A 23,521-nucleotide genomic window follows, 5' to 3' on the forward strand; every position below is an offset into this window, starting at 1 on the left:
CCCTTCCTCCCAGTTATCTCCAGAGGCAGGCAGCTTGCTTGCTGCGGCGACCTAGAGGATCCCCCTCCACGTCATATCTTTAGCAGCTTTCCGTAGAAACTACCACAACACGCCAACTCCGGGAAGAACAATCATCATCGTCATTGTTATTCTCCACATTATCTCCACAACTCCCCCCAAGCAATGCAAAAACAATGCATGAAAGAAGAAGAAGCACGTATAAAAACCTTGAATGAGTAGCCATTGAAGTACTCTTTTTAGTTTTCAAAGAACTAGAAAACTGCTTTGGTTTGATTCCATTTCTGCTTGGTTCTTCTCTCTATTTATAGCACCAATCGAAGTGGAATATCGATTATTTTGATTTTAAAAAAATATTATTAGTTCAATAGTCAGACCAGTGTTGGTCCATATACATTTAGACTTATGTGTTTCCAAGGTACGTGACCTATTAGGAGCGAAATATTTTATTGAGAAGTGAGAAAAGCGTTCTAATTTAAGTCAATGCAAAAGTTCTACAAAGTCAACTGATTGGGTAGACAACCACACTAAAAGACACATGTTTTTTTTTTGTAACGATATATAATGTGTATTTACAAATAATTTGAAATAACCAAATTGTCATGTACTTCACTTATACTATATGTTATCGCTAAACATTTGAAATTGTAGTAACTTTTTTGCATTTATCATTCGCAAATTTACGCTAGAACTTTCCTGCCAATGATACCTTTGAATTAGTCATCAACTAGTAACTCGTACTAATGCTCATATACGTATAGTTAAGAAATTGTCAACCGGGATCGGTGAGTTATCACTAATCAAAACGTCTAATTATTATATTATTTCACAGTGTTGGATCTGCCACTGTTTTCAGATAAAGCATTGAAATTTCTAGCCTCCTCAGGAAAGATAATTCCGTCGTATTATTATTTATAACTATTATTTTAGTATAGTTGATTGATTAATCATGCATATTACAATATACTAAATTCTAAATATTATGATGACTAAATATTAGTATATATAAATAAGTATATATAGTTTTTGTTATGATGGTGGAGCAGGTGCTGTAGAACGTATTAGTTTTCTAAAATGTGTAAATATCTAGTAGCTCTAATACTTATTTTAGCTGTAAATGCACATTGTAGCGTTTAAGTTTCTGCACATTTTTTTTTTTTGAGTTATAAGATATAGTTTGAATTTTCAAACACGAGAAAAAAAAATGTTACCTTCGTCATAAAGGAACACAAAGCAACAGATCTCATTAACAAGCAAAAAACAGAAAAAAAAAAAAAAAAGACCATTAATTAACATATAGATTTGACTACAAATATACTATTAGTTGAATTTTTGTAAGTCTAGTTTTTGCCATTTAGGTTGGAGACACACTTTTGATCATAATATGCGTTTAAGTCCTAAATTTTGGTAATGAGCTAGCGATTATACCTCGATAAATAGATGAGCTATCAACATCTTTGATTTGATGTGATAAGATGATATGAAGATCTATGACCTATACATATATAATGTATATCTATCATAAGAAATAATTAAGTCACATCCCGTGTGACTTAGAGAAACCCATGGGACACATGGATTTGGTGTTCGATATTTGTAGATGTATAGGTGTAGTTAGTAACTTCGTATGTGGCCTCCTAAAGAAAATTCAAAGATACTTGACTACTTGAGTGCAAGTGACTTACCAAAATCTTATCCTCGTATATATGTAGGTGAAGATATATATTGGAATATAGTAAACACTAACTTAAGAATCGGATTAGAGTTTTGACATATAGCAAATATTGATGATGATTCGGATTAGAGTTTTAACCTTAAGTTCTACTTGCTCGAAAAAGATCTATTGTTATATGATCAAACAGATATTTGAGGAAAATTAATGGAAGGTGGAAGAAAAGGATAAAAGAGAAAGATATACGATTTCACGAAAAAGAAAGGAAGATAATTTTGTAGAATCTCAAATAACATTTATAAAGACCTTTCGAATTAGGTTTTGACAATTTTCTTTTGAACTCTACTTTATTCTAGAATAATCATCTTGTATCGGGTCTCGTGGGTATTACCACTCGATATGTATAGAGCGTAAAATTATGGTTTCTTTTCAATATATATAAAGCGTGGATTTTTTTTTTTGCTCAACTAACTAAGCTAACTTTTCCTGTTCTTTTCTTCTGCTAATCATAGTAATTATTTATTATTTCAATTCAATGAATAGTCATCAAGTCATATTGATGAATCCATTCCTCTCGTCAATAACCGGTAAATATCATATTTTTGAGGAAAATTAACAACTCCACTTAATTATACTTATATGACCCGATTCAAATTTTTGATTTTTTTTTTTATCATAATTACTAAGGTATATGATAGTTTTATTGATAGGTCGTTTGTGGCGATTGGTTAGAAACTCAAAAGAAATGACTCAAAAATTTGATAAGCTTCCCTTCAAAAAAAAAAAAAAAAAAAAAGCATTCTTAAAAATGTGGTGATGGATCGATTTGTATGTAAATAGTCCAATGTAAAACCTTGAAACGTTAAGGCGCTGGCCTGTTAATTAATGTGCTAACAATAATAGAGCACTGCAAAACAAATTAACATTTCTAAACATATAGCACATATAGCTTTGGATGAGTATGGATTACATTTTACAATCTTTAAAGATACGTATAAAGGATTTTGGAATTTAGCGTTGAAGAAAGTTGTAGATGGGAGAAGGTCTAGTCTTAGACTGGTACTCAATAGTTTTAGTGGAAGCAGCTTCAGAACTATGGAATAAAGTTTATACTATGTGTGAACGCACGACCAAGTAAGCAATGTTTTGTTTTACTGCGTTTTAGATCGTCCAGCGACTTGAGGTAAGTCAATTTTTCAATCCAAGTATTCTTGGTCTTACATTTTGGGGGCATTCAAAAAATTTCATTTAGTTAATGAAACTGGCCTATAGTCGCGACCGATCTTGACCCCTAAAATCAAGGCGGACCAATCTTGACGACCCCTAAGAAACGGACGGTAACATGTTATTGTAGTGCCTAATTTATCAAATTTTTGGTTAGAGTTTAGAAGTTTGGTCTAAAGTATAAATTTTATTTGGTAAACTAGGAGTTGGTCCGGGCTACGCCCGGATATTTAACATTAAAAATGATATTACAAACAGTAAAATAATAAAAAAAAAAAAGTTGCTTAATAAATCTTGATGCATCATAAATATTAATGTGCGACTATTGTTTTAAACAAAATTTAAAATTTGGTTTTAATTGAATTTGGTATATGATATTAAAAAGTATCATTAAATCGTTTATATACATATTCCTTTTTCAAGTAGAAAAATGTTTGACATTTTACATACGAATAAAAACAAAACTTATAAGCTGTGATCATAATTCATAACTTTGAGTTGCTCCAGCTAGATGCTTCACTCTTCCATGATTAATTACGTTGCTCCAGCTAGATGATTCACTCTTCACTCTTCCTAACACCACATCCAACCACTGCAAGGCTGCAACGTAACACTAAAAACATATCCCATATCTATCTATATATTAAAAGATAGTCTAAACACAACTAAGAAAAGCTCAAAGAATTTTGAAACAGTATAAATGTTGTAGTGATTAATCTAGGAAGCATAGGTATGACAGAAGATTGAACAACTTTCCATCTTCAGTTGTGATAGAATTAGAGAGAACATTTTGAGAAAAGAGAACAATCCTTCTTTTGGCAACAGACATGTCACATGTGCAGGTAGATGTACAGAAAACCATCTTCCTCTTTGTATCCCAAAGTTTTCAATGCTCTTATGCCTAATTAAGGTTGAAATCAAGCACACTCTTGTTTTTTATCCTCTTTGATCTTTGTAGAATCACAGGATCAATTCCCTAAAGTGAGATACAAAAGTGAACACCTTTCGCAAGGTGTCTCTAGTGGCCGTGATATGAGTTATAAACAGAGTTCTCACAACCTGGGTAATGAGAGACACAAAGTTCAACGTCGAAAAGTCATGTAAAAGTTCAAATAAGATATTTTCTTAGTGGTATCATCAGTCCGAGAGAAATAATTTTTTTTTTTTTTTAGAATTTAGAAATAAGCATTTTTATAGGTATTGATTTAGACTATCTTGAAAAATACTAACATTGGTTTGACAACGATGTAGCTCAATCTGCCAGTTCACATGATTGTGATCAAAACTCAAATGTATTAATCACAGAAATTTGCGAGACATTAGCAACCCCCGACAGAAGGAAAACCTCTAATTAAGACTAATAAAATATCATGTAGAAAGAACACAAATGATGTAGATAATCGAATATGGTCATGGTCATAACCAAAATTGGGAATACGTTGTAGAGGTACATGCAGCAACAACTAAATGTGCCTCACATGGTCTGGTGACCACCACGTTTTTTACTAATTTGTAAGGATAATATATATATATATATATATATATATATATATATATATATATATATATATATATCAGAATCAAGTGTATGCAACTACATCTTCTGGGGGTATTTTGATTCATGAATCATGATACAGCTTTCTACCAACCTAAAAAAAAGCGTAAAAGCTATAACAGAAAATAATGTTACTAACATAATATTTAGACCTTACTTGTTGGTACTCATGATCGAGTGTTTGGCGTAGCTTAAAAGGCTGCACTTGTATTGTTAACATAATGTGCTAAACACATAAAACAATTAACAAAGTCTATATGTCAATTCCAATGACATTGAAAGTAGAAATGGAAACATCGGAACCAATACAAAGGGATCTCACAATATTGATCTCTGGATTGCTGATCAACTACGCCTTGGAAGTTGGAACGGTAGAAGGATTTTGTCTTTTGTTTGTATGATCGACAACCATCTTCTACGTATGAAACACGACCAATCGGAACGAATTAAAAGAGATGTGTTATGAGGAGGTAGTGCCGTAGTGTCAACAATACTGTGAAACTGTTGTAGAGCAGATTTGAAGAAGTTTTGTAGATCTCGATCTGGAAACAGTATATTGGAGTAAAAAAAGGAGAGAAAGAGACGGTGTGAAGAAGGATCTAAGGAGGAAGTGAGGTTTAGAAGAGAAATTTAAGGAGGCAGGACCCAATTATGGCGTTGACGTTGGCGTAACTGATGAAGACGTGGGAGAGAATTGGAAGCATTAGAATATCTCGGAAGAAGAAAATGGAATTGACCTTTGCTTGATGCCACGTGGCTCCTAAAGGAGAGACTTTGAGAATCTTGTTGATGTGGCTTACTCTTAAGATGTTTTTATCATGCTGATATGGCTAGTTTTAGAAGCTTTAAATAGTTTCTTTTATTAGTAATAGATAGATTATACGTCAACTTTAACAAAAAGAAAAGAAGATAATTTATACGTCAACATTATGATAACATATCACATAACAAATCATTCAATTTATAGAAGTTCAATGAAAAATATATTGTATACATCAAAGTTTTCTAATTAGAAGTCCATAGATACCTTGAATTTTAATTTTCTTCCAATTTTGACGAGTTCGCAAAATGTAGTATTTATTACTCCCTCCGTTTCAAAATATAAGGCGTTTTAACTAAAAGCACGCCGATTAAGAAAATCTACTTTTTAAAAGTTCAGTCAATCATAAAAGAGACTGCATAATAAAAATAATCATAAAATATTAAAATAATATATAATTTATATAGAAACTTGAAAACGACTTATATTTTGAAACAAAAAAGTTTCTCCAAAAGGCCTTATATTTTGAAACGGAGGGAGTATTAATCAGCAAATATCAATTTTCCAGGCTATTAGTGGATGAAAATTATAGATCCACAAAAACGCTACACTGATGGCTAGTAAAACAAAATAAAATTTAATTTAAAATAAGAACACAACATTTGATTTCGTCATAAAAATTAAATTGAAAGCTCAAGTCAAGCTCCAACTTTTTCTTGTTCCTAATTTTCTTGCCGTAGTGAATAAATCCACAAAGCTCACATCTCTTTGCCACCCTCTCGTGACAATACTAAACATTTCAAATCATTCAATCTAAAAAGAAAAGAAAGAAAACAGTTGAGCCGTCGCGTCCAATATCCCTTTTAGAATGGCCTAGTGTGGCGGCCTCTAGCTCGTCCGCACATAAGAGCGTTCTTTGGTGGTGGATACTCGTCTCGGTACGAAGTAGAGGAAGTGTAAACCCGAAGATAAAATTGTTGCCCTAAATACTGTCTTGCCCAATTCTCTGACCTTATGTTCCACATCCCCACATTATCCAACGCTATGTAGATCGCTGTCCATGCCCTCGGATAAACTTGAACAGTGGACCGTGAAACCGCGTCCCGCAGGTTGTACTTTGATCGGCTTCCGGGTGTCCATTCTCCTCCATCCATTCTGTTATCCAAGGAAATATGAAATACATTCAACATAATACTAAGATCAAATTTCAATGGATCTTAACTTTCTACATTAAAATGGGTAGACATATAAATCAAACTGAAACAACCCAAATCTAAGCCAAAACAAAATGCTTATACCAAAGCCAAATTCAAATATGGTCATAACCTAATAGGTTCTGTTATTAAAAGACCGAACCAAGATCGATACCAGTTAGACCGAATTAAACTAAACTGGATCAACCAAAATGTATTTCTGTAAAAATAGTTATATCTATAAAAATTATGTATACTATAAAGAGATAGACATAATCATATATAACATCATTTAGTATTAGTTGAAGGATGATTTGTTTATATTTTACTATTTTATCTGATCTAAAACCAAATCGAAACCAAACCGAACTAACCAAACTATATACTACTAGCATGGTTTGCTTACATTTTCGAAATACCGATAAACCGAAAACGAACCAAAGCCAAATTTGTTAATCAGATTGCCCATTTTAGTTCCTAATTATAAGATAAATAATATTTCAAGATTTTGATATTATCAATAGTAAGAGAATTGTCTTCTTACCCGACGACGAAGAAAGAGTAACCGGAGACGTGCCAAGACTGGACTGAACTTTCCCAGTTTTGGAAAACAACCTCGATGAATTCTCTAAAGTTAGCGGCCATAACAGAGCTTTGAAGGTACCCTCCGTTTCCACCAGGGGGACTCGTTGGGATGCTTCCAAGGTTAAAAACTCCGGGAATCTTGAAGTAATCGGCGAGCTTCAATGGTGTGTCAGGCGCAACAAACGAGGCACCGTTCACGGCGAACCTTTGCTTGCCGTTGATCCAAGGAGCCGAGTTGGCGAGTATGATCGTACGGCCTGGTTTGATCAAACCGTAGTGATACGAGCCTTGTGGGTTTGGTCTCGGACCACTCGCGGTAAGATTCCTCCTATATATCACATTAATACCCAAACATCAGAAAAATCAAATTTCAAATAAAATCCCCTGTTTTTTAGCGGTTACTTGTACATCAAGAAACATGTTTTTTACCGTATAGTTCGAGCTTGGTAGAGAGAAGATGCAATGTCCAAAGTGGGACCATTTGGAACAGGGCCAGAGACGCCTTTTCTCGAGTTACTGTAATGGAGAATTGAAGTCGTTGTGAGGACTTTTCGCGTGAACCTCGAGGAGATGACGATGTAATAGTCTTGAGGCGCTTGGTTAGCCGTCACGAGAACAGAGTAAGACTGTCCTAAATGAATATCAAGTGAAGTGTAGATGTTTTGAACAGTGTGAGACCCTTCTACTTCAACGAGCTTCATAGTGTGTCCTTGGATTCTGAAGTTTAATGAAGTCGCGACCCCAACGTTTGATATTCTGAATCTATAGGTCTTACCCGGTTGAACGGTGAAGGTATTGCCTCCCCAGCCGCGACCATTGATGAGAACTCCATCAGGATTCGGTAGATTCCTTCCGGCTTCTAACAGACGTCTCAAAACCTTTAAAACCAAAAATATAGTCATATATATCAATAAACCAAATACCTAAAACCAAAACGTAAATCGTTTTGTTTAATTCCTTTTCTTGCGGTTCAAGCAAAGAGATTAGGGCAATAAGGAGTGTACTTACATAGTGATTTGTTTTGTACCAATCTCCGGCGAGAAGCCAGAAGTCACCGTCAGGGGGAGAGAACGGGACGGGGATGCGAGGACGACTCCAAACACGGATGGCTCCAAATGCACCAGCGGCTTTGTGGAAGGCAAGAGAAGGGAAATAGTAGAAGCTACCAATTTGATCTTTGACTTGGATTACATAAGTGAAGTTTTTGCCAGGTGGAATTGGACATGTTGTCCCTACGACTCCATCTTGCCATGAGTTCTTCCTCTGTTGCACTCCGTTCCTAAGAAGAAACAGTCTTCAAAGATTAGGGGTATATATGATCGAATTAAGAGTATGGGGTTAATTATGGATATTCAAATAGATCCGGGAATTAGAAGTTAATTTGAATGACTTCCTTTTGTTTCCCACTGACACTTAAAGCTCACATGTGTCATCGCATGTGACTAGTTTGGACTTTGGATGGATCAAGTGGAATATTTTAATTTTCTTATGGCATATCTATATTAAGATATTATATATTATTGTATGTTTGACAGCCAATCATGTCGGGTGTAAGAAAGAGCTTTTATGACAATAAAGAAAAAGAAATTGACATTCTCAAATGAAATAAAACAAGAAAACTATTTTTCATTTCTTTGTAGCCATTATTTTACTTGAAACACTAGAATGCTAGATTTTATGATTTGTGTTATCAATCCCTTCAGGTTTGACAAATTAAAAGTTGATTAATCCCTAAAGAGTAAAGAAAGACTTTTTGTTCCTTTGAGTTAAGGATCTTATCTCATTGTTATAATTTATAAATACTTCTTTTAAGCACAAAAAAAAAAAAAAAAACTGAAAACATTGATTGTTAATGTTAAGTAGTTCATTTGCTTTAAAACTTCTATTAACGCTACAAGCAAACATACGTTTTTAAAAGCATTAAAATCACCGAGAAAAATTAAAGAGTTCTAAATTTCTGTTTCATGCATCTAGAATTATTGTTCTTTGGAAGAGTATCCATCATTTCTTTTGTGATAATGTGTGAGATGAGAAGTACTCAAAGCACATTTGTCCAATAGCTGCATTCTTTTGGAAAACAAAAACAAAATTCACAAAATCAAAAGTTAAGATCTTATCCTATTTTTTCAATCTCTATTGCTTCTTTCTGTCCAAGAATATTCAACTCTCACGGCAACGCATTATGCCACACTATACGGCAAATAAGTAAAGATTTGTGAAAGAACTTACCAAGAAATGAGGAAAGGCTCTTTCAAGTAATTGAAAACACTAATAATGATATTATCATTTGTGATTGCGTCAATGTGAGGTCCAGGAAACTGCCCATTTATCAATATTCCCTGCATTACACAAAACCCAACCCGAGAAAATGTTATCACAAGATTTCTCGAGAAAACAAACGGAGAAAATGTGAAAAACCAAGAAAGAGAGAAGAAGAAGAAGAAGAAGAAACAGTTGAAAGAACACACCTGTTGTTTAACACCAAGGGGATAAATGTCACCATAAGTGATTTTCCAGGTGAAGAATCTATAAGGGTTATCTCCAAACACACCATTGATTAAAACCAGAAGAAGAACTATAGAGATTTTGCAAGAACCTCTCATTTTTTTTCCACTCTTCCCTGGTTTTCTTTTTTTGGGTTTGGGTTATTGATTTGAGTCTGAGACTGAAGAGAGGTGTAGATCCATATACAGAGGATTTTGGAGAATCTATTAATGATGCCCTCTTAAATATTAGTAGCAGTGGCACCGACGTAACTAATATGTTTTTGTATTGAAGAAATATTTTTTATAAAATATTAAAATGTATATCCTCAAATGTTATCAAAATCATCAAATTTAATTGGTTGAATTGAGAGCTTGATTTGCATTATTAACTATAGGTTTGAACTAAAATTGAAAAACGAAATAAAAAATAAGAGACTTTTTCCTATAAGTCAATGTCATTATTAAATCCTTTCACACTTTACAATATTGTTTGGGAAATTTCGTTTACATGTACAATTTTTTATAAATATTAAAGTGAACATAATGATATTTTTATTTGATTTTTAGCCTAACAAAAAACATTTTTCTTATGAGCTCCATTAGATTGAGAAAGCTAGTATTTAGTTACTTACCCATTCGGTGTAACACCTTGGATTGCAAATTATGTCATAATATTTAGTTACTTAGTTATATACAATAGTAAAAAGAAAAGAAAAAAAATTTCATAAGATTCTCTGTCTTTTTACTCTTTTTAGAGCTCACTCATCAAAAAGTTTATAATTAATTTTATTTAAAAGTGTTTGGGCCTTCTTTGGGTCAAGAGTACATCGACCATTGCTCCGTATTGTCCGCAAGTGAAGGTGTTTTGAAACGCGGCGTGTGAGCTGTCAGGAGGTAAGAATCACGTGTTTCTGTTAAATCTTGTATTGAATCATTTAACCGTCGGATGAATTATTTAGCTGAAGTCAATGCTATTGGACAGTAGAGATTACAGATCAGAGTTATGAAGGTGAGGTGTACCATGGAAATGAAGCGGAAGATACAAGTTTCTGCGATTTCACGTGCTAGAGTACCATTCTGCACCATTCGCAAAGATTGAAGAAAAAGACAAACAAGAAAAATACTGTTTTTGAATTATGATATTATATAGCATAATGGAAATAACCAAAACTCATGTATGTGTGAATGTAAAATGTGGTCATGTTTTGTAATCATAGGTACCATTCGACAAAAAAGTCTGGTTATGTCATCAGCGTGTTCCGAAAATTTCGGTATAAGTAAGTCCTTTGAAAAGTTTCTGATTAATTTGTTTTTTTGATCGTAGTTTTTTTTTTTAAGTTTAAGAATATATGATCCTTTTTTTTTCTTTTTTTATACTATATATGATCCTTGATCCACCTAAGAAGTACAGTGTAATTATTTTAACCAAATGTTTGGTGGACTAGTGACGTTAACTCGATCAAAGTTAAACACTTAAACCTTGTTCGATTTTGTTTAAGAAGAATTATTATCAGAAGCTAGTCTGAGATCCAAAGAGATTAATTATGGATACATACATTATACTACATACCCAAAACTTTCTCGTTAAAAGCCAAAAACAAAAATAACAATTTTTGAAATTATTTTATTTTGAACTCTTATTTTCTTGAGTTGAATATAACAACAAATTATTACAAAGATGTAGTATGAAAAATTAGAGATCGATTTATGTCTAATGCGGTTTATGGGGTTATATCCTGTTGTCGACACTCCAAAACAATGATGTAGTACTTAAGCAAGAATCGATGTCATCTCATGACTCAGACTGGACCATAATCATGAAATAATTAACTGGATTATAAAACACTTTGGACTTAGGAATATTATTGTATTTACGTTTACGTGGAGGAAGGTTCCTCGTTCCTCAATGAATATTATTAATATACATACTGATGCCATGCACCGCTTAGTTATTACGACGGAATCGACGGGATATTCGTTACCAATGATATAGTAGACTAAATGCAATTTTAGATCTCATTCAATGCTATCCACTTGCGTGATATGATCATCTCTAACAGGATTTGAATCAGTCATATGATAACATTAATAAACCATTGGAAACACATGTAATTAATGATCAACTGTTTAATATTTAAGGGCAGCGATACTAAAACTAAAAAGTTTATAACAAACACATGAAACGTAGTAAACAAATCAAACACATGTGGTTCCGTGGTTTGTTCGATTGAATCGACGACTTATCTTAACGACATGTTACCAAAAATAAAATAAAAAATCTATAAAAAATTGTTACAACTCATTTGTTGTAAAATAAAATAAAAAATCTATTTATTTTATTTTTACAACTCATATAAATCAAATTCTACTAACATCAAATTCTATTTAGTATGGTTCGTGATTGGTGTTCAAACAAAAAAGGGATGACTCTTGATTTAGCGGAAAGGAAAAAGTGTTATTTTTTTTTTTTCGGAAAGAAAAAAGTGTTAAAACATGTAAAAAGTATTCTAGAGTGCGATTTCGGTGGCTTACCATTATTTAGCAATGCACTAATGTATACGAATGAACAAAGCATTCATTGGAATGGGCCAATTGATAACCTAATGTATCAGGCCACAATTCACTATGAGGCCATAAGGGCCAGTAATACTCTTTTTGTCTCTCTCGACCTATTCCTAATTATATACGTTTGGTTCTATAGTAGCTAGCCCAAATACAATACAAACTTTTTTTAACCGGCCACTTGGATGTGCAATGACTTGAAAGTGCGAATAAGAGCTTTCTGCAATATATTCTCTATTTTTTTTTTTTTTTTTTTTTTTTTTTTTTTAAAAAACCCTATCGGCTATCCGGTCGGCCCCGGTAGGAACACACCGTGGTGCTACATAGTGGACTAGTCCACCGTGTTAACGGTTAGGCCCTTACGGGCTACCACTCTGCCTATCCCGAGTTTGGAATGCCTTCCGACTAAGTGCCAGGGAGTAGTCAGGCCGCCTGCATTTCTGGCTACCAGGTAAACCAATTGGGCCAAAGCCCAACTGACAGACTTCCCAAACAAATGTGTTTTTGTTTCCAGGGAGAATCGAACTCAAGTTTGGGAGTTTCACCTTTTCCCAAAGCTTCCTCTGCCACTAGACCACATATGCTTGGGCATATTCTCTATTTCTCTCTAAGCCAAGAAATTTACGGCATAAAAATGAAGTCACAATCACAACTGATCATCTTCATGTATGATGTATGTTATCAATTCCTTACTCAAATTCCATATCTTATATATTCAGTGTTTGAGACAATTGGTTTGTTAGAATAAAAAGCAAAATAAACATGTGTTGGCTTAGTTTTATCACATGCATTAGAATGCTTAGGTTGGTGAAGCAAGTATAGAACACGGTCAAGTTGGTGAACTTTCCCATGCTTGTTTATGGATGAAATATGTTTTCATTGATATACTCTATTAATGATCTTTTTTTTTTTTGTCATCACTCTATTAATGATCTTTTGGTTGGAAAATAAAAATTCACGATTTATAAACTGTAATCATTATTTCTGTCCAAAAAATTACTAGCTGTTTATTTCCAATTTTATTTACCAATAATACTTTGGAATATGGTAATCACAATATACACAATAGACGGTCGAATCTGTAATTGAGCTAATTAAATTTAATCTAAATTTATATTTTTCAAAAACAAAAATATTTAACTTAATGATTTGCACTACTATCGTTATTTATTATTGTGCGTATAAATTACTAACAACACAACAACAAAAATTCTAAAAATTGAGATTTCGTGACTGAATTTTTTTTGTAAATGGTTAAGATGTGGTAAATACACTGTATTATAAATTGAATTCAAACAAAATTCTTAAAATTGAAGTGTATAAAATAAGTAAAATAGAAGCTGTCAAAAAAATAAAAATAAATAGAAATAGTACTCTTGAAGATGTATTTAGAATTGTAAAGTGAGAGTAACCTATAGTATTTATACAAAATTACAAATAAATAAAGTTCTAAAAATATTTATACTAAGTAATTAAAAATAGTTTTGGAAGAAACAAAAAACAAAACAGAAATAGGAAAAAGGGTTACTAACGCCAAAAACCCAACCCTTGTCCTGTGTTCTTCATCAGCGCGACAGCGCCGCGTTCTCAAAGTTGCTCTCACAATCAAAAGCTTCTCCGATCTCCAATCATATGTAAGTTTTCTCTCATTCCATTTCCAAGACTCATATAGATCTCAAAGTAGATTCGTATTAAGATGAATCAAGTATATTGATGAACCTAGTCGTTCCCGTAGTCTGAGAGGCTTAGATTTGGAATCGAAATCGATTGTTATCTTTAGGTAACGGAACCCAGTTACGGAATCCTAGCGTTGAGCTTATCAAACCCTAATTTCAGGGGATTAGATCCATTTGCATCACATTTCTGCTTTTGTAAATCAAGAATTAGTCTCCAAAGAGTGTTCTTTTAACAACATTTCAACCAATCTGTGCTTGATTTGTAAGAAATGTTGTGTCAATTTCACTCTCACTATAATATTCTTCTTCACCAAATCTCTCTTTGGCTTCAAAGTTTTTATCTTTTTGCTTCTATGAATCATTATCGTATCATGCCTTTCTTCATTTGATCTCCTCTGCTTTTAGCTAGCAAGAAATGTATAAGTTTAAAGGTTTTTTAACCAAGTTTCATAAGATAAAGTTGAGTTTTTGGATTACATTTACCATTCCTGCTACAATTTTAGAGGTTCTTAACAAATTCTGAGATTGTAGGATACAAATTTAACTGTTGCTGTGTGATATCTTTAAAGAATTGTGGTTTTGGTTATTGCAGAAGTTATGGCTGGGAAAGCTGCAGAAGCTGTGGCGAAGACAGTGACGGGGTTTCAATATCCATGGAGGGCGAAACTCGATAAGTACAGAACCGAGCTGACAAAAGGCGTGTGGGGTTATTGGGAGATGGGAGCATGGAAACCGTTAGGGATAAGCGCAAGAAGGAGGGCGATGCTGAGGAAAGAAGTGTTGACTAATGGAGAAGATTGGCCTTATGATCCAGAGAGGAAAGCTATGAGGACAAAGAGGAAAGGGCATAAATGCGATAGGATTTCGGCTGAGAAAAGAGAGAACACGGCGAAACTTATGCTGAAGATGCCTCAGATGCTGCTTGATTATAAGAAGAGAAGGTGGGAGAAGAAGATGAAGGAAGAAGAGAAAGCTAAAGAAGACAAGTAATTGATTTGTTGAGATCATTACTTTAGTCTTGAGCTGATGAATAATAATCATTTAGTTTGTTGATCTCATGAAATCTGGATTTTGAAATCTTGGGTCTAAGAGCTCAAGTTTGCTTCTGATATGCTTTTTTATGATGTTTTTTTGTTTATGTTTGTTCTTAACAGAACCCAAACGTGGTTGTGGTTAGGATCGGATTCTTTTTAACCAAAGAATAATTTTGTCTGTAAAAAATGGTTTATGAAATATCGGTTCGTGCAATTTCTAGAAGAAATGAAGAGATCGATACGTTTTGTTGATAAATTGATAAGTTTTGTAGATAAATTGATAAGTTAAACTAAATAATAAAATCGTAACAAACGAAAAAAAAAATCTTACATAAAGAAGATCTCAACTTTATTTAGTTAATTCTATTTATATGAACGGATTTTTTTGGATTTTTAGAGAAAAGTAAAAAACACGAGAAAGTATTTATCTAAAAGTTTAACAATCAAACACATCACCATGTTTATATTTTACATATTCGATTAAATTATAATTAGAAAAGTTTGTTAGCTCTAAAATAAAATAAAATCTTATAAAAGAGATTATCAAAACCGTTAAGCGTGTAAAATGTTCTTGAGATAAGTGTGTGTTACATTAATAGAAAAAAAAAAAGAAATTGTTGGGCGAAAGTTGACTAGTTTTCTCTACCACACGACCAAAGTGACGCAAGCAATGATATATAGAAATGCAAATGCCGCCACCTAAAAAAAGACGTCTAGGTTCAATGAACCTAATTTCACCTGCTTCTTTTATAATCCCATTTCTCTCACAAATCTTAACAGAAAACAAAATTTTAAAAACAACAAAAAAAAAAAAACATTAAGAACACATTTTCGAGAGATTTAGTTTGGTGTGAAAATGGCACTAGCAATCAACGTTTCTTCATCTTCTTCTTCTGCGATCTCAAGCTCTAGCTTCCCTTCTTCCGATCTCAAAGGTAACATTTTTATTTTTGATTCCAATTCAGAACTCAATTTCAATCCCAAATTCGTGGAGAATCTTATAAATGGCTTCATGGGTCATTATGTAAATAGGAATCTAATTCAATTTGGTGTTTGATTCTTCAATACAGTACCACAAATCGGATCATTGAGGTTATTGGATCGTATCAATGTCTCTGCGGCGTCTCTGAGTTTATCCGGGAAGAGATCCTCCGTGAAAGCTCTAAATGTGCAATCAATTACAAAGGAATCCATTGTTGCTTCTGGTAAGTTCTGGTTTGATCTTGGTTGATTTCGTTTGTTGAAAAACTTTAATTATGTTTTATGCTAATGATCTTGTGCTTTACTACAAAACAGAGCTTACAGAGAAGCTAGATGTCGTGGAAGTTGAAGACTTTGAGGAACTAGCAAAGAGATTAGAGAATGCTTCTCCTCTTGAGATCATGGATAAAGCTCTTGAGAAGTTTGGGAATGACATTGCAATTGCCTTTAGGTAATGAATTGATCTGAGAATTTGATAAAGGAATGATTTTTGTGTTTTTCTTTTAGTTTGCTGATTTGGAGATTTGTTGTTTTGTTTGGTTTTTCAGTGGAGCTGAAGATGTTGCTCTGATTGAGTATGCTCATTTAACTGGAAGACCTTATAGGGTTTTCAGTTTGGATACAGGGAGATTGAATCCGGAAACATACAGACTCTTCGATACCGTGGAGAAGCATTACGGTATTCGGATTGAGTATATGTTTCCTGATGCTGTTGAGGTTCAAGCCTTGGTTAGGAACAAGGGTTTGTTCTCTTTCTATGAAGATGGTCACCAGGAGTGCTGCCGTATTAGAAAGGTGAGACCTTTGAGGCGTGCTTTGAAGGGCTTACGTGCTTGGATCACTGGTCAGAGAAAAGATCAATCGCCTGGGACAAGATCGGAGATTCCGGTTGTTCAGGTTGATCCAGTGTTTGAAGGATTAGATGGTGGAGTTGGTAGTTTGGTGAAGTGGAATCCGGTTGCGAATGTTGAAGGGAATGATGTTTGGAATTTCTTGAGGACTATGGATGTTCCTGTCAACACGCTTCATGCTGCTGGTTATGTTTCAATCGGATGTGAGCCATGTACGAGAGCAGTTTTGCCGGGTCAGCATGAGAGAGAAGGGAGATGGTGGTGGGAAGATGCTAAGGCTAAAGAGTGTGGACTTCACAAAGGGAATATCAAGGAGAATACCAATGGAAACGCAACTGCTAATGTCAACGGGACATCCACGGTGGCGGATATTTTCAACAGCGAGAATGTTGTGAACTTGAGCAGGCAAGGGATTGAGAATTTGATGAAGTTAGAGAACCGGAAAGAGGCTTGGATCGTTGTGCTTTATGCACCGTGGTGCCCGTTTTGTCAGGCAATGGAAGCTTCATTTGATGAATTGGCAGATAAGCTCGGCGGAAATGGCGTGAAGGTTGCTAAGTTTAGAGCTGATGGTGACCAGAAGGACTTTGCCAAAAAGGAGTTGCAGCTTGGAAGCTTTCCAACAATACTTGTGTTCCCAAAGAACTCTTCGAGACCAATCAAGTATCCATCAGAGAAAAGAGATGTTGATTCCTTGACATCTTTCTTTAATCTTGTTCGGTAAATCCGTTAAAAATCCGCCGACTTTATGATGAGAAAAAGAGATCAATAAAAGATCTCTCAGTCTCGTTCCAGAATGCTAGAACAGATTGAAGCAGGTCAAGATGAGAATCTCTATTGGAGCTTTAGCTTTTTGTATAGCTGTAGTTAAAATAATTACACCAAGGTTTTGCCTTTTGTGATTTTATTTTTACCAATCTTCAGTGTATTACTCTTTTTTGCCTTTGTGATGGATATGAACAAGTTTTCCAAGATGGATTCCTTTGAAATGAAAGTGACTCATTAGCCCCAAAATCAATGTTATTGAGTAAAATCACCAAAAGCAAAAGACAGTAAGAAAAAGGAAACGTTTCTGACGATTGGTAAACCCAAAGGGAAAGAGATTCAAACATCCAAAGCAAAGTTAAAAAGCCAGAGAAAAGAAGGAAGCAATGTAAATTTTATCTTCCTGATTTATCTATGTACATCGAAGTCATCGAAAAGATCGATTCTTATTCAAGCAACGGTAAAGAATCCAAAAGTGTTCTCTCCACTGTAAGTCATGTAGAGGAACCCATCTTCATCTTTGTGTTCTTCATAGATTGCAGACATCAATGCAGCTGTTAAGAAACAAGCGAAACCAAGTTAGAGGTAAAGAACAAAACTTTGATCTTGAATGGTGTTAAAGAGTTTAAAACCTTTACCAGTTGGAGGCAATGTGTTCTTAACAAAGACAAAGATAGCTTTCTCTGCTCCAAGCTTGATTCTTTTGCGAACCACATATACAAATTGTCCCACTGTTAGATCTGCTGGTACAAGATACCTAAAAGAAAGTAGAAGAAACATAAGTTATCAAGATTATGGTATAGGGAAAAAGAGAGATAAATCAAACCCATTACTCACTTCTTCTTGTCAATGTCAGGAACATCACTTTGTCCAGCCTTTTCCACAATCACCTACATACAATCCAAGATTCTAAATTAGAACAATGCTTAACTAAATTTAGTAAAAAGAAGTTAATCAACTCAAGAACTCGCGAGCTTACCGGAATTCTGTCAGGGTACTTCTCTCTGATTCGAGAAGATTCACTCATTCTTGCCTCTGATTAACAAAACATAACCAAAAGATTAATCACAAGTAAAGCATTAAACAGAAATATCATGAAACCTAACAGCTTAATTAGGCTTGGCTTAGTTTAATTACTACTGCTTAGAACAAACACAGAGAAACGAACAACAAAGGAAGAATCAAAATCATATGCAGAGATTAAATCCGATCCCAAAATCAAAACTAGACACGATCTGAAGCAAGACATAGCAAGAGAATCGAAATAAATATTCAGAATTCAGAAACTCAACAAAATTAAGAATCAAGTAATTGAAAATTCGATTACGCAAAAGCTAAAGAAATTCGATGAGAAAGGGATTGAAGTAACAAACCGAGAGGGTTAGAGATCTTGAAGGAACTCTTAGCCATGACGATTCGATTAGTCTCTGCAAATTTCAAGCAAGCAAATATCATAATTATAACACGATCGTCTGATAGATCGGGGAGAAAAAAAAAACCCAGAAAACCCTAAAAGATGTCCAATTTATTGGTGAGAAGAAACATACCCGAAGAAGAAACTGAATGCGATTCGTTGGAAAATTAGGGTTTGCTGAGAAGAAATTGATTTTGATAGAAACTGGAGAAAGAGAAAGGGGAATTAAAGTGTATTTAAATTAAATAAGAAAGTAATAATTAAGTAATAATTTAGTTAGGGTTTTTTAATGGTTGCCTACACGGAACTGTTTTGGAATCAGTAAACCACTTGGATTATTATTTGTTGATTGGATTACAAGAAATCTTTTACACTTGTCTTAACGTCACCACCATCGCTTTATTATTCAAAGGTTTTTGGGTCGTTTTGGGCCGAAGTGGGCCTGCATATAGGCTTTTGCTGTATATAACTAAGTTTACGTAGTGTAATTTTTTTATTTTAACGTTTTTACTGATTGGATTACTGATTACAAAAGGTTTACAAACTCTTGAGTAAGAGTAATAATTTGTTGTTCGTTGTACTAGTTTATTCAATTTATCTACAAATTAACTGAATTTTTGTGCCATCACCGTAAAATAAATTTTGTTTTGGAAGCTAATGACTTGTTGTTATCATACTAAACTTTTTATATTTTCGAAAGAGTATATTTGTTATAAAAAAAATTATCATGAACCGTTGCTAGGAAAGCTGAGTGAGATGAATAGACGAATAACCGAACTGAATTTAGCTCACATTATTAAACCGAACTAAATTTCGTTTATAGTGTGATTGGTACTATTTCTATATTGAACAAATCCAAAAAAAAAAAAAAAAAATCCAACGAAACTTGACATTTTTTGTTTGTCGGCAATTCAAATTACCAACTTGAATAAACTGAAATTTATCAAAACAAAGTATTTGTTTTTACTTATACATCTTGAAAATAAATTTTACTATAGTAAATTAATTAAGAATATTATTATGTATAATTTGAACGAATCGAAACCAAATTCAAATCCAACTTTTTCAATTCCAATTTGGTTGAAGAATATCCTTTTGTGCAAAATTTAAATCTACACACCGAAATAGATAACAGATACATATACCCATTCCCCTAGTAACACCATCCCTAGTTGCTATAACATTGAAAAGTGAAAGCTAATGAGCAATATGGCACGAGTCCTTAACCTTGTGTCGGACCAAAAATGTTTAACATTATTCGCAACATTTTCCTCTCTTAATCGAGCCCAAAAATAGCGAAGAGATCGAGAGTGGTTTCAAATTTCTCACATTCAAAGGTTCCAAAGTATATGCCATTTTTGTTTTTTCTAAATTATCATTTAAGCTACTACTAAAGAGTTAGAGACCATTGAGAACTACAAACACAACACAAGAAAAATGATATGGGCCCATGCATGGGATTGACAAGTCATCCTCATCGTCATCATACTTATCTAAAAAATCCAAATACCTAACAACAACAACAAAAAGGAAAGAGAACTCAACCATATTGGTAGTGTCATGATTCCCTACATGGTGATAACGACAATAACATTGATATTTAATAAAAATCATGTGGATACCATAAAGTTTTAGGGGTTTTTTCATGATAATGATATGGTATGGTGTTATAAAGGGTTTTGTGTAAATGTGATATTGATCATCCACCCATGCTCCATGCCATGCCATAACTATGGTGGTGATGTTGTTGATGAAGATGTGATATTCGATTCCAAGAAACCAGTTCTTCTCAAGATAGCATTTCTTGTTTTGCTGAGATCTCTTCCTTTGAGTGTTCTTCCGATTCCTTCACACATAGAGAATGATGAGATCTGCGTTCTTGCAAGCCTTTTTGCTACCAATTCATGTGGAGGAACCATTGAGCCTTCATCATCATCATCATCAATGGCCCACGAATGCAAGTGGCTCCTTGTGTTCTTCTTTGAAAACCCATAAACCTTGGACCAGTCAGGAATATTCATTGGAGCAGAAGACTGTTTTACCCCTCCAGAGACCTCGTTGCCCTTAGGAATGTACCGTGCAGAAGATGAAGAAGAGGCTGAGAAGAGATTGTTACTTTTGGACATTTTCATTTCAGGACCTGAAGTTTCACTTTCTCTTAAAACTGACCACACTTCATCTTCTTGAAACTCTTCTCCCCCTTCCATTGTCACTCAACAAAACCCTTTCAATATATGCTTCTTCTGCTTCAACTAAGTGATTTTCTTCCTCCTGAATCCATGAAAATAGTATCACATCATTTTATCTAAAACCCAAAATAAAAGAGAAGAGACAGAGTGATGGGAGAGAAAAGAGAGAAAGGGAGAGAGAGAATTTATTACCTGAGAGACGCAGAGGAAGATTCAGTGAAAATGTGATATTGTATAAAAATGTGAACCATAAACAACATTAAACAATCTCTCTTTGCTGGCAAATGAGAGACAGAGAGGTCATTGATTGCTTCAAAGGAATCAAAAGCCTCCACAATAGGCAGAGGTTTCAGAAACCTCCAAAACTGTAATAATTTCGTACTTTTTTTTGGGGTGCCATAACTATGAATTAAATTTTCTATAAAAAAAACAAAATAATTAAAAGGGTTAGATAGAGGAGTGGTAGCCTTTGGTACTATTTCTACCAAGACCTGCCAAAATTATTGATAGAGTTGATTCATGCAAGAAGACAAAAACAATGTACTATATTGAAAAGACTTGCTTTATCTTAAATTATGAGTTTGCCTAAGCCCTTTTCAAATTACACTTTCTAATCTTTTTTGGCTATAATTATAGATATTGTTATAGTGTGAAGAGGACAATCTAAATTGATTGTCTCAAAAGGCTTGTGATATTAATATTATTGTCCTTCATTAAAATTTGGTTTGATCAAGTGGTTTTTGAACAACCAAGGATGTGTAGTTATGTAGTAAATGGTTTTTCTTTTTCTATCACTATGTATAATTATTGAAAAGATGTGTTCTGCGAAAATTAGTGTAGCAATTAATTTGTATATTTATCACAAAAAATATCTGAATCCCGTGTCCGTACACACATAAATACATGAGACTTTCTGGTGGGGTAAGAATCAAATCGATTTGTAATTTCTGAAAAGAAAAATAAGTAATTTGTTAGGCTATCCAATCCAATCCAACATTTCATGGGTCTCATCATCGCAAGGGTCTAGGGACGTTATTCCAAAGCATGATGCATTAAAATATGTAGTAACTTTTATACAAGACCTCTAATTTTCAGAGGTTTCTTATTTCACCCCTCGAAATTTATAAAACACAAATACGTACCTACTCTAAAATGTAAAGAACTAGTGACCATAATAATTGTAAAGAACCTCAAAATTATCAGTCAAGCTTAAGAAAAAAATCTTACGAATATCTTGTTCATGCTGAAAGTACAAAAATTGTTGGAACAAAATCGATGTATAAGCGGAATTAATCGTTTGATATATGACTAACGGGTAACTTTGGCAGTATGATGTTGTTGTATCTTTAAAATCAGTTGGAAATGAGAGAATGAAAGTGCATAAGATGTTGGGATAAGAGATGATATGGAATAAGATAGGCGGATTAAAAATAAGATGTTTACAAAAAATATAACTCGTCATATGAAATTAGAGATGGAGAGATGTTTTGGAAAGGATTTTTTTTTTTTAATTTGTATCTCATTAAATCTAGGACGGTACATTTCATAGCTATGGGTACGAGGAAAGTATGTGCTAGGGGTAACTGAAAATTTATTTTTATAGGTTTGGTCTTTAAGCGAACAAGCAAACCAAGTTCATTAATTATAACACAAGTATAGTGTATTACAATCGAGTTGGTTCTAACTTCTAAGAATTTATGTAGTTAGAAAATAAGTCAGTGTGGAACTAAGAAATTGTCTTAGTGTTGAGTGATATGATCGAGTGTAGTCTGTAAAAATGGCTTAACACATTTTTAATTAAATATTTCCAGACTTGGGATTGCCAAATTAAATGTTATGGACTTTGTGTGCGCTGATCGCTATATTTCTTTATATCGAAAGATATATCTAGTGGATACCACAATAGGTGCAACTTCATTTGTTCCTAATTGTGATATCTTAAAAAAATAATGAAATTTGTGTGATTCATTGTATACACACTAAATTATGTTAAAGAGTCTCAATTATTCACTTTTTCGTAGACCTTGTAAAATAACAAGTAACTCTAAATCTTTCCGGGCAAACGAGATAAATCCCATGCATTTCAAGAATCTCTCCTGTGTTATTAATTAACTTGACGTTTGCCATAATAAACTCTGTTCAGATCATAGTCATCGAGAATCTCAACAGGGTCTTGCTCAAACTGCAAAATCGGTGAGAAATCAGTTGTTTGCGTCCGAGCCGGTTTCTTTATTAGAATGTCCCACATTGCTTGGGATTAAGATCTTTGGGTAGTATATAAAGGATGTGGCAATCCTTAACTCTTGAGCTAGCTTTTGGGTTAAGTTAGACCACATTCCTAATATGGTATCAGAGCCCAAGGTTGGCCCAACAAGCAAATTCCCACAAAAATGGTTTCCCACAAAAATGGTTTCCCACCTATGTGGCCCATATAAGTGGCATGTCTTGTTGTATTTCCGAGATGTTGGGCTTGGGCTGTTTCCCGTTGGACCGTTTTCCACCCACATCTCGAGGAGGCCTATTAATGTCCCACATTGCTTGGGATTAAGATCTTTG

At 33.9% G+C, this 23,521-nt stretch overlaps 5 protein-coding genes and 1 long non-coding RNA gene across 7 annotated transcripts; 2 read left to right on the top strand and 4 right to left on the bottom strand.

Annotated features, from left to right (window-relative positions):
* Window positions 1-4,486: 4,486 nt before the first annotated feature.
* On the bottom strand, window positions 4,487-5,294 carry LOC110226449. The gene is made up of 2 exons (XR_002330488.1): window positions 4,792-5,294; window positions 4,487-4,695 (listed from the first exon to the last, which is right to left on the bottom strand). It is a non-coding gene; the product is annotated as an uncharacterized LOC110226449 (long non-coding RNA).
* Window positions 5,295-5,847: 553 nt separating this feature from the next.
* On the bottom strand, window positions 5,848-9,827 carry LOC9305920 (L-ascorbate oxidase homolog). Its single transcript, XM_002869803.2, has 6 exons — window positions 9,476-9,827; window positions 9,237-9,346; window positions 8,016-8,286; window positions 7,437-7,885; window positions 6,967-7,335; window positions 5,848-6,384 (listed from the first exon to the last, which is right to left on the bottom strand). Exons 1-6 carry the CDS (start codon window positions 9,608-9,610, stop codon window positions 6,093-6,095), a joined length of 1,626 nt encoding a protein of 541 aa, XP_002869849.1. The 5' UTR covers window positions 9,611-9,827; the 3' UTR covers window positions 5,848-6,092.
* Window positions 9,828-13,537: 3,710 nt separating this feature from the next.
* Window positions 13,538-14,992, top strand: LOC9305921. The gene is made up of 2 exons (XM_021018153.1): window positions 13,538-13,689; window positions 14,324-14,992. Exon 2 carries the CDS (start codon window positions 14,329-14,331, stop codon window positions 14,719-14,721), a length of 393 nt encoding a protein of 130 aa, XP_020873812.1. The 5' UTR covers window positions 13,538-13,689; window positions 14,324-14,328; the 3' UTR covers window positions 14,722-14,992.
* A 508-nt stretch (window positions 14,993-15,500) lies between these two features.
* LOC9303872 (5'-adenylylsulfate reductase 3, chloroplastic) lies at window positions 15,501-17,586 on the top strand. The gene is made up of 4 exons (XM_002867754.2): window positions 15,501-15,700; window positions 15,836-15,970; window positions 16,062-16,197; window positions 16,295-17,586. Exons 1-4 carry the CDS (start codon window positions 15,622-15,624, stop codon window positions 17,319-17,321), a joined length of 1,377 nt encoding a protein of 458 aa, XP_002867800.1. The 5' UTR covers window positions 15,501-15,621; the 3' UTR covers window positions 17,322-17,586.
* Window positions 17,587-17,650: 64 nt separating this feature from the next.
* LOC9303873 (autophagy-related protein 8a) lies at window positions 17,651-19,106 on the bottom strand. Of its 2 annotated transcripts, XM_021018146.1 has the most exons (6): window positions 18,910-19,106; window positions 18,736-18,789; window positions 18,342-18,397; window positions 18,200-18,252; window positions 18,001-18,119; window positions 17,651-17,916 (listed from the first exon to the last, which is right to left on the bottom strand). In XM_021018146.1, exons 2-6 carry the CDS (start codon window positions 18,770-18,772, stop codon window positions 17,813-17,815), a joined length of 369 nt encoding a protein of 122 aa, XP_020873805.1. In that variant the 5' UTR covers window positions 18,773-18,789; window positions 18,910-19,106; the 3' UTR covers window positions 17,651-17,812. The 2 variants fall into 2 exon arrangements, with proteins under 2 accessions (XP_020873805.1, XP_002869850.1); XM_002869804.2 differs by lacking the exon at window positions 18,910-19,106 and having other exon boundaries at window positions 18,736-18,832.
* Window positions 19,107-20,208: 1,102 nt separating this feature from the next.
* LOC9305922 lies at window positions 20,209-21,609 on the bottom strand. The gene is made up of 2 exons (XM_021018127.1): window positions 21,158-21,609; window positions 20,209-21,047 (listed from the first exon to the last, which is right to left on the bottom strand). The coding sequence occupies exon 2, from the start codon at window positions 20,981-20,983 to the stop codon at window positions 20,507-20,509; it is 477 nt and encodes a 158-aa protein (XP_020873786.1). The 5' UTR covers window positions 20,984-21,047; window positions 21,158-21,609; the 3' UTR covers window positions 20,209-20,506.
* Between the last annotated feature and the right edge of the window lie 1,912 nt (window positions 21,610-23,521).

Source organism: Arabidopsis lyrata (genome assembly GCF_000004255.2).
Source record: "Arabidopsis lyrata subsp. lyrata unplaced genomic scaffold ARALYscaffold_7, whole genome shotgun sequence".
Lineage (NCBI taxonomy): Eukaryota > Viridiplantae > Streptophyta > Magnoliopsida > Brassicales > Brassicaceae > Arabidopsis > Arabidopsis lyrata.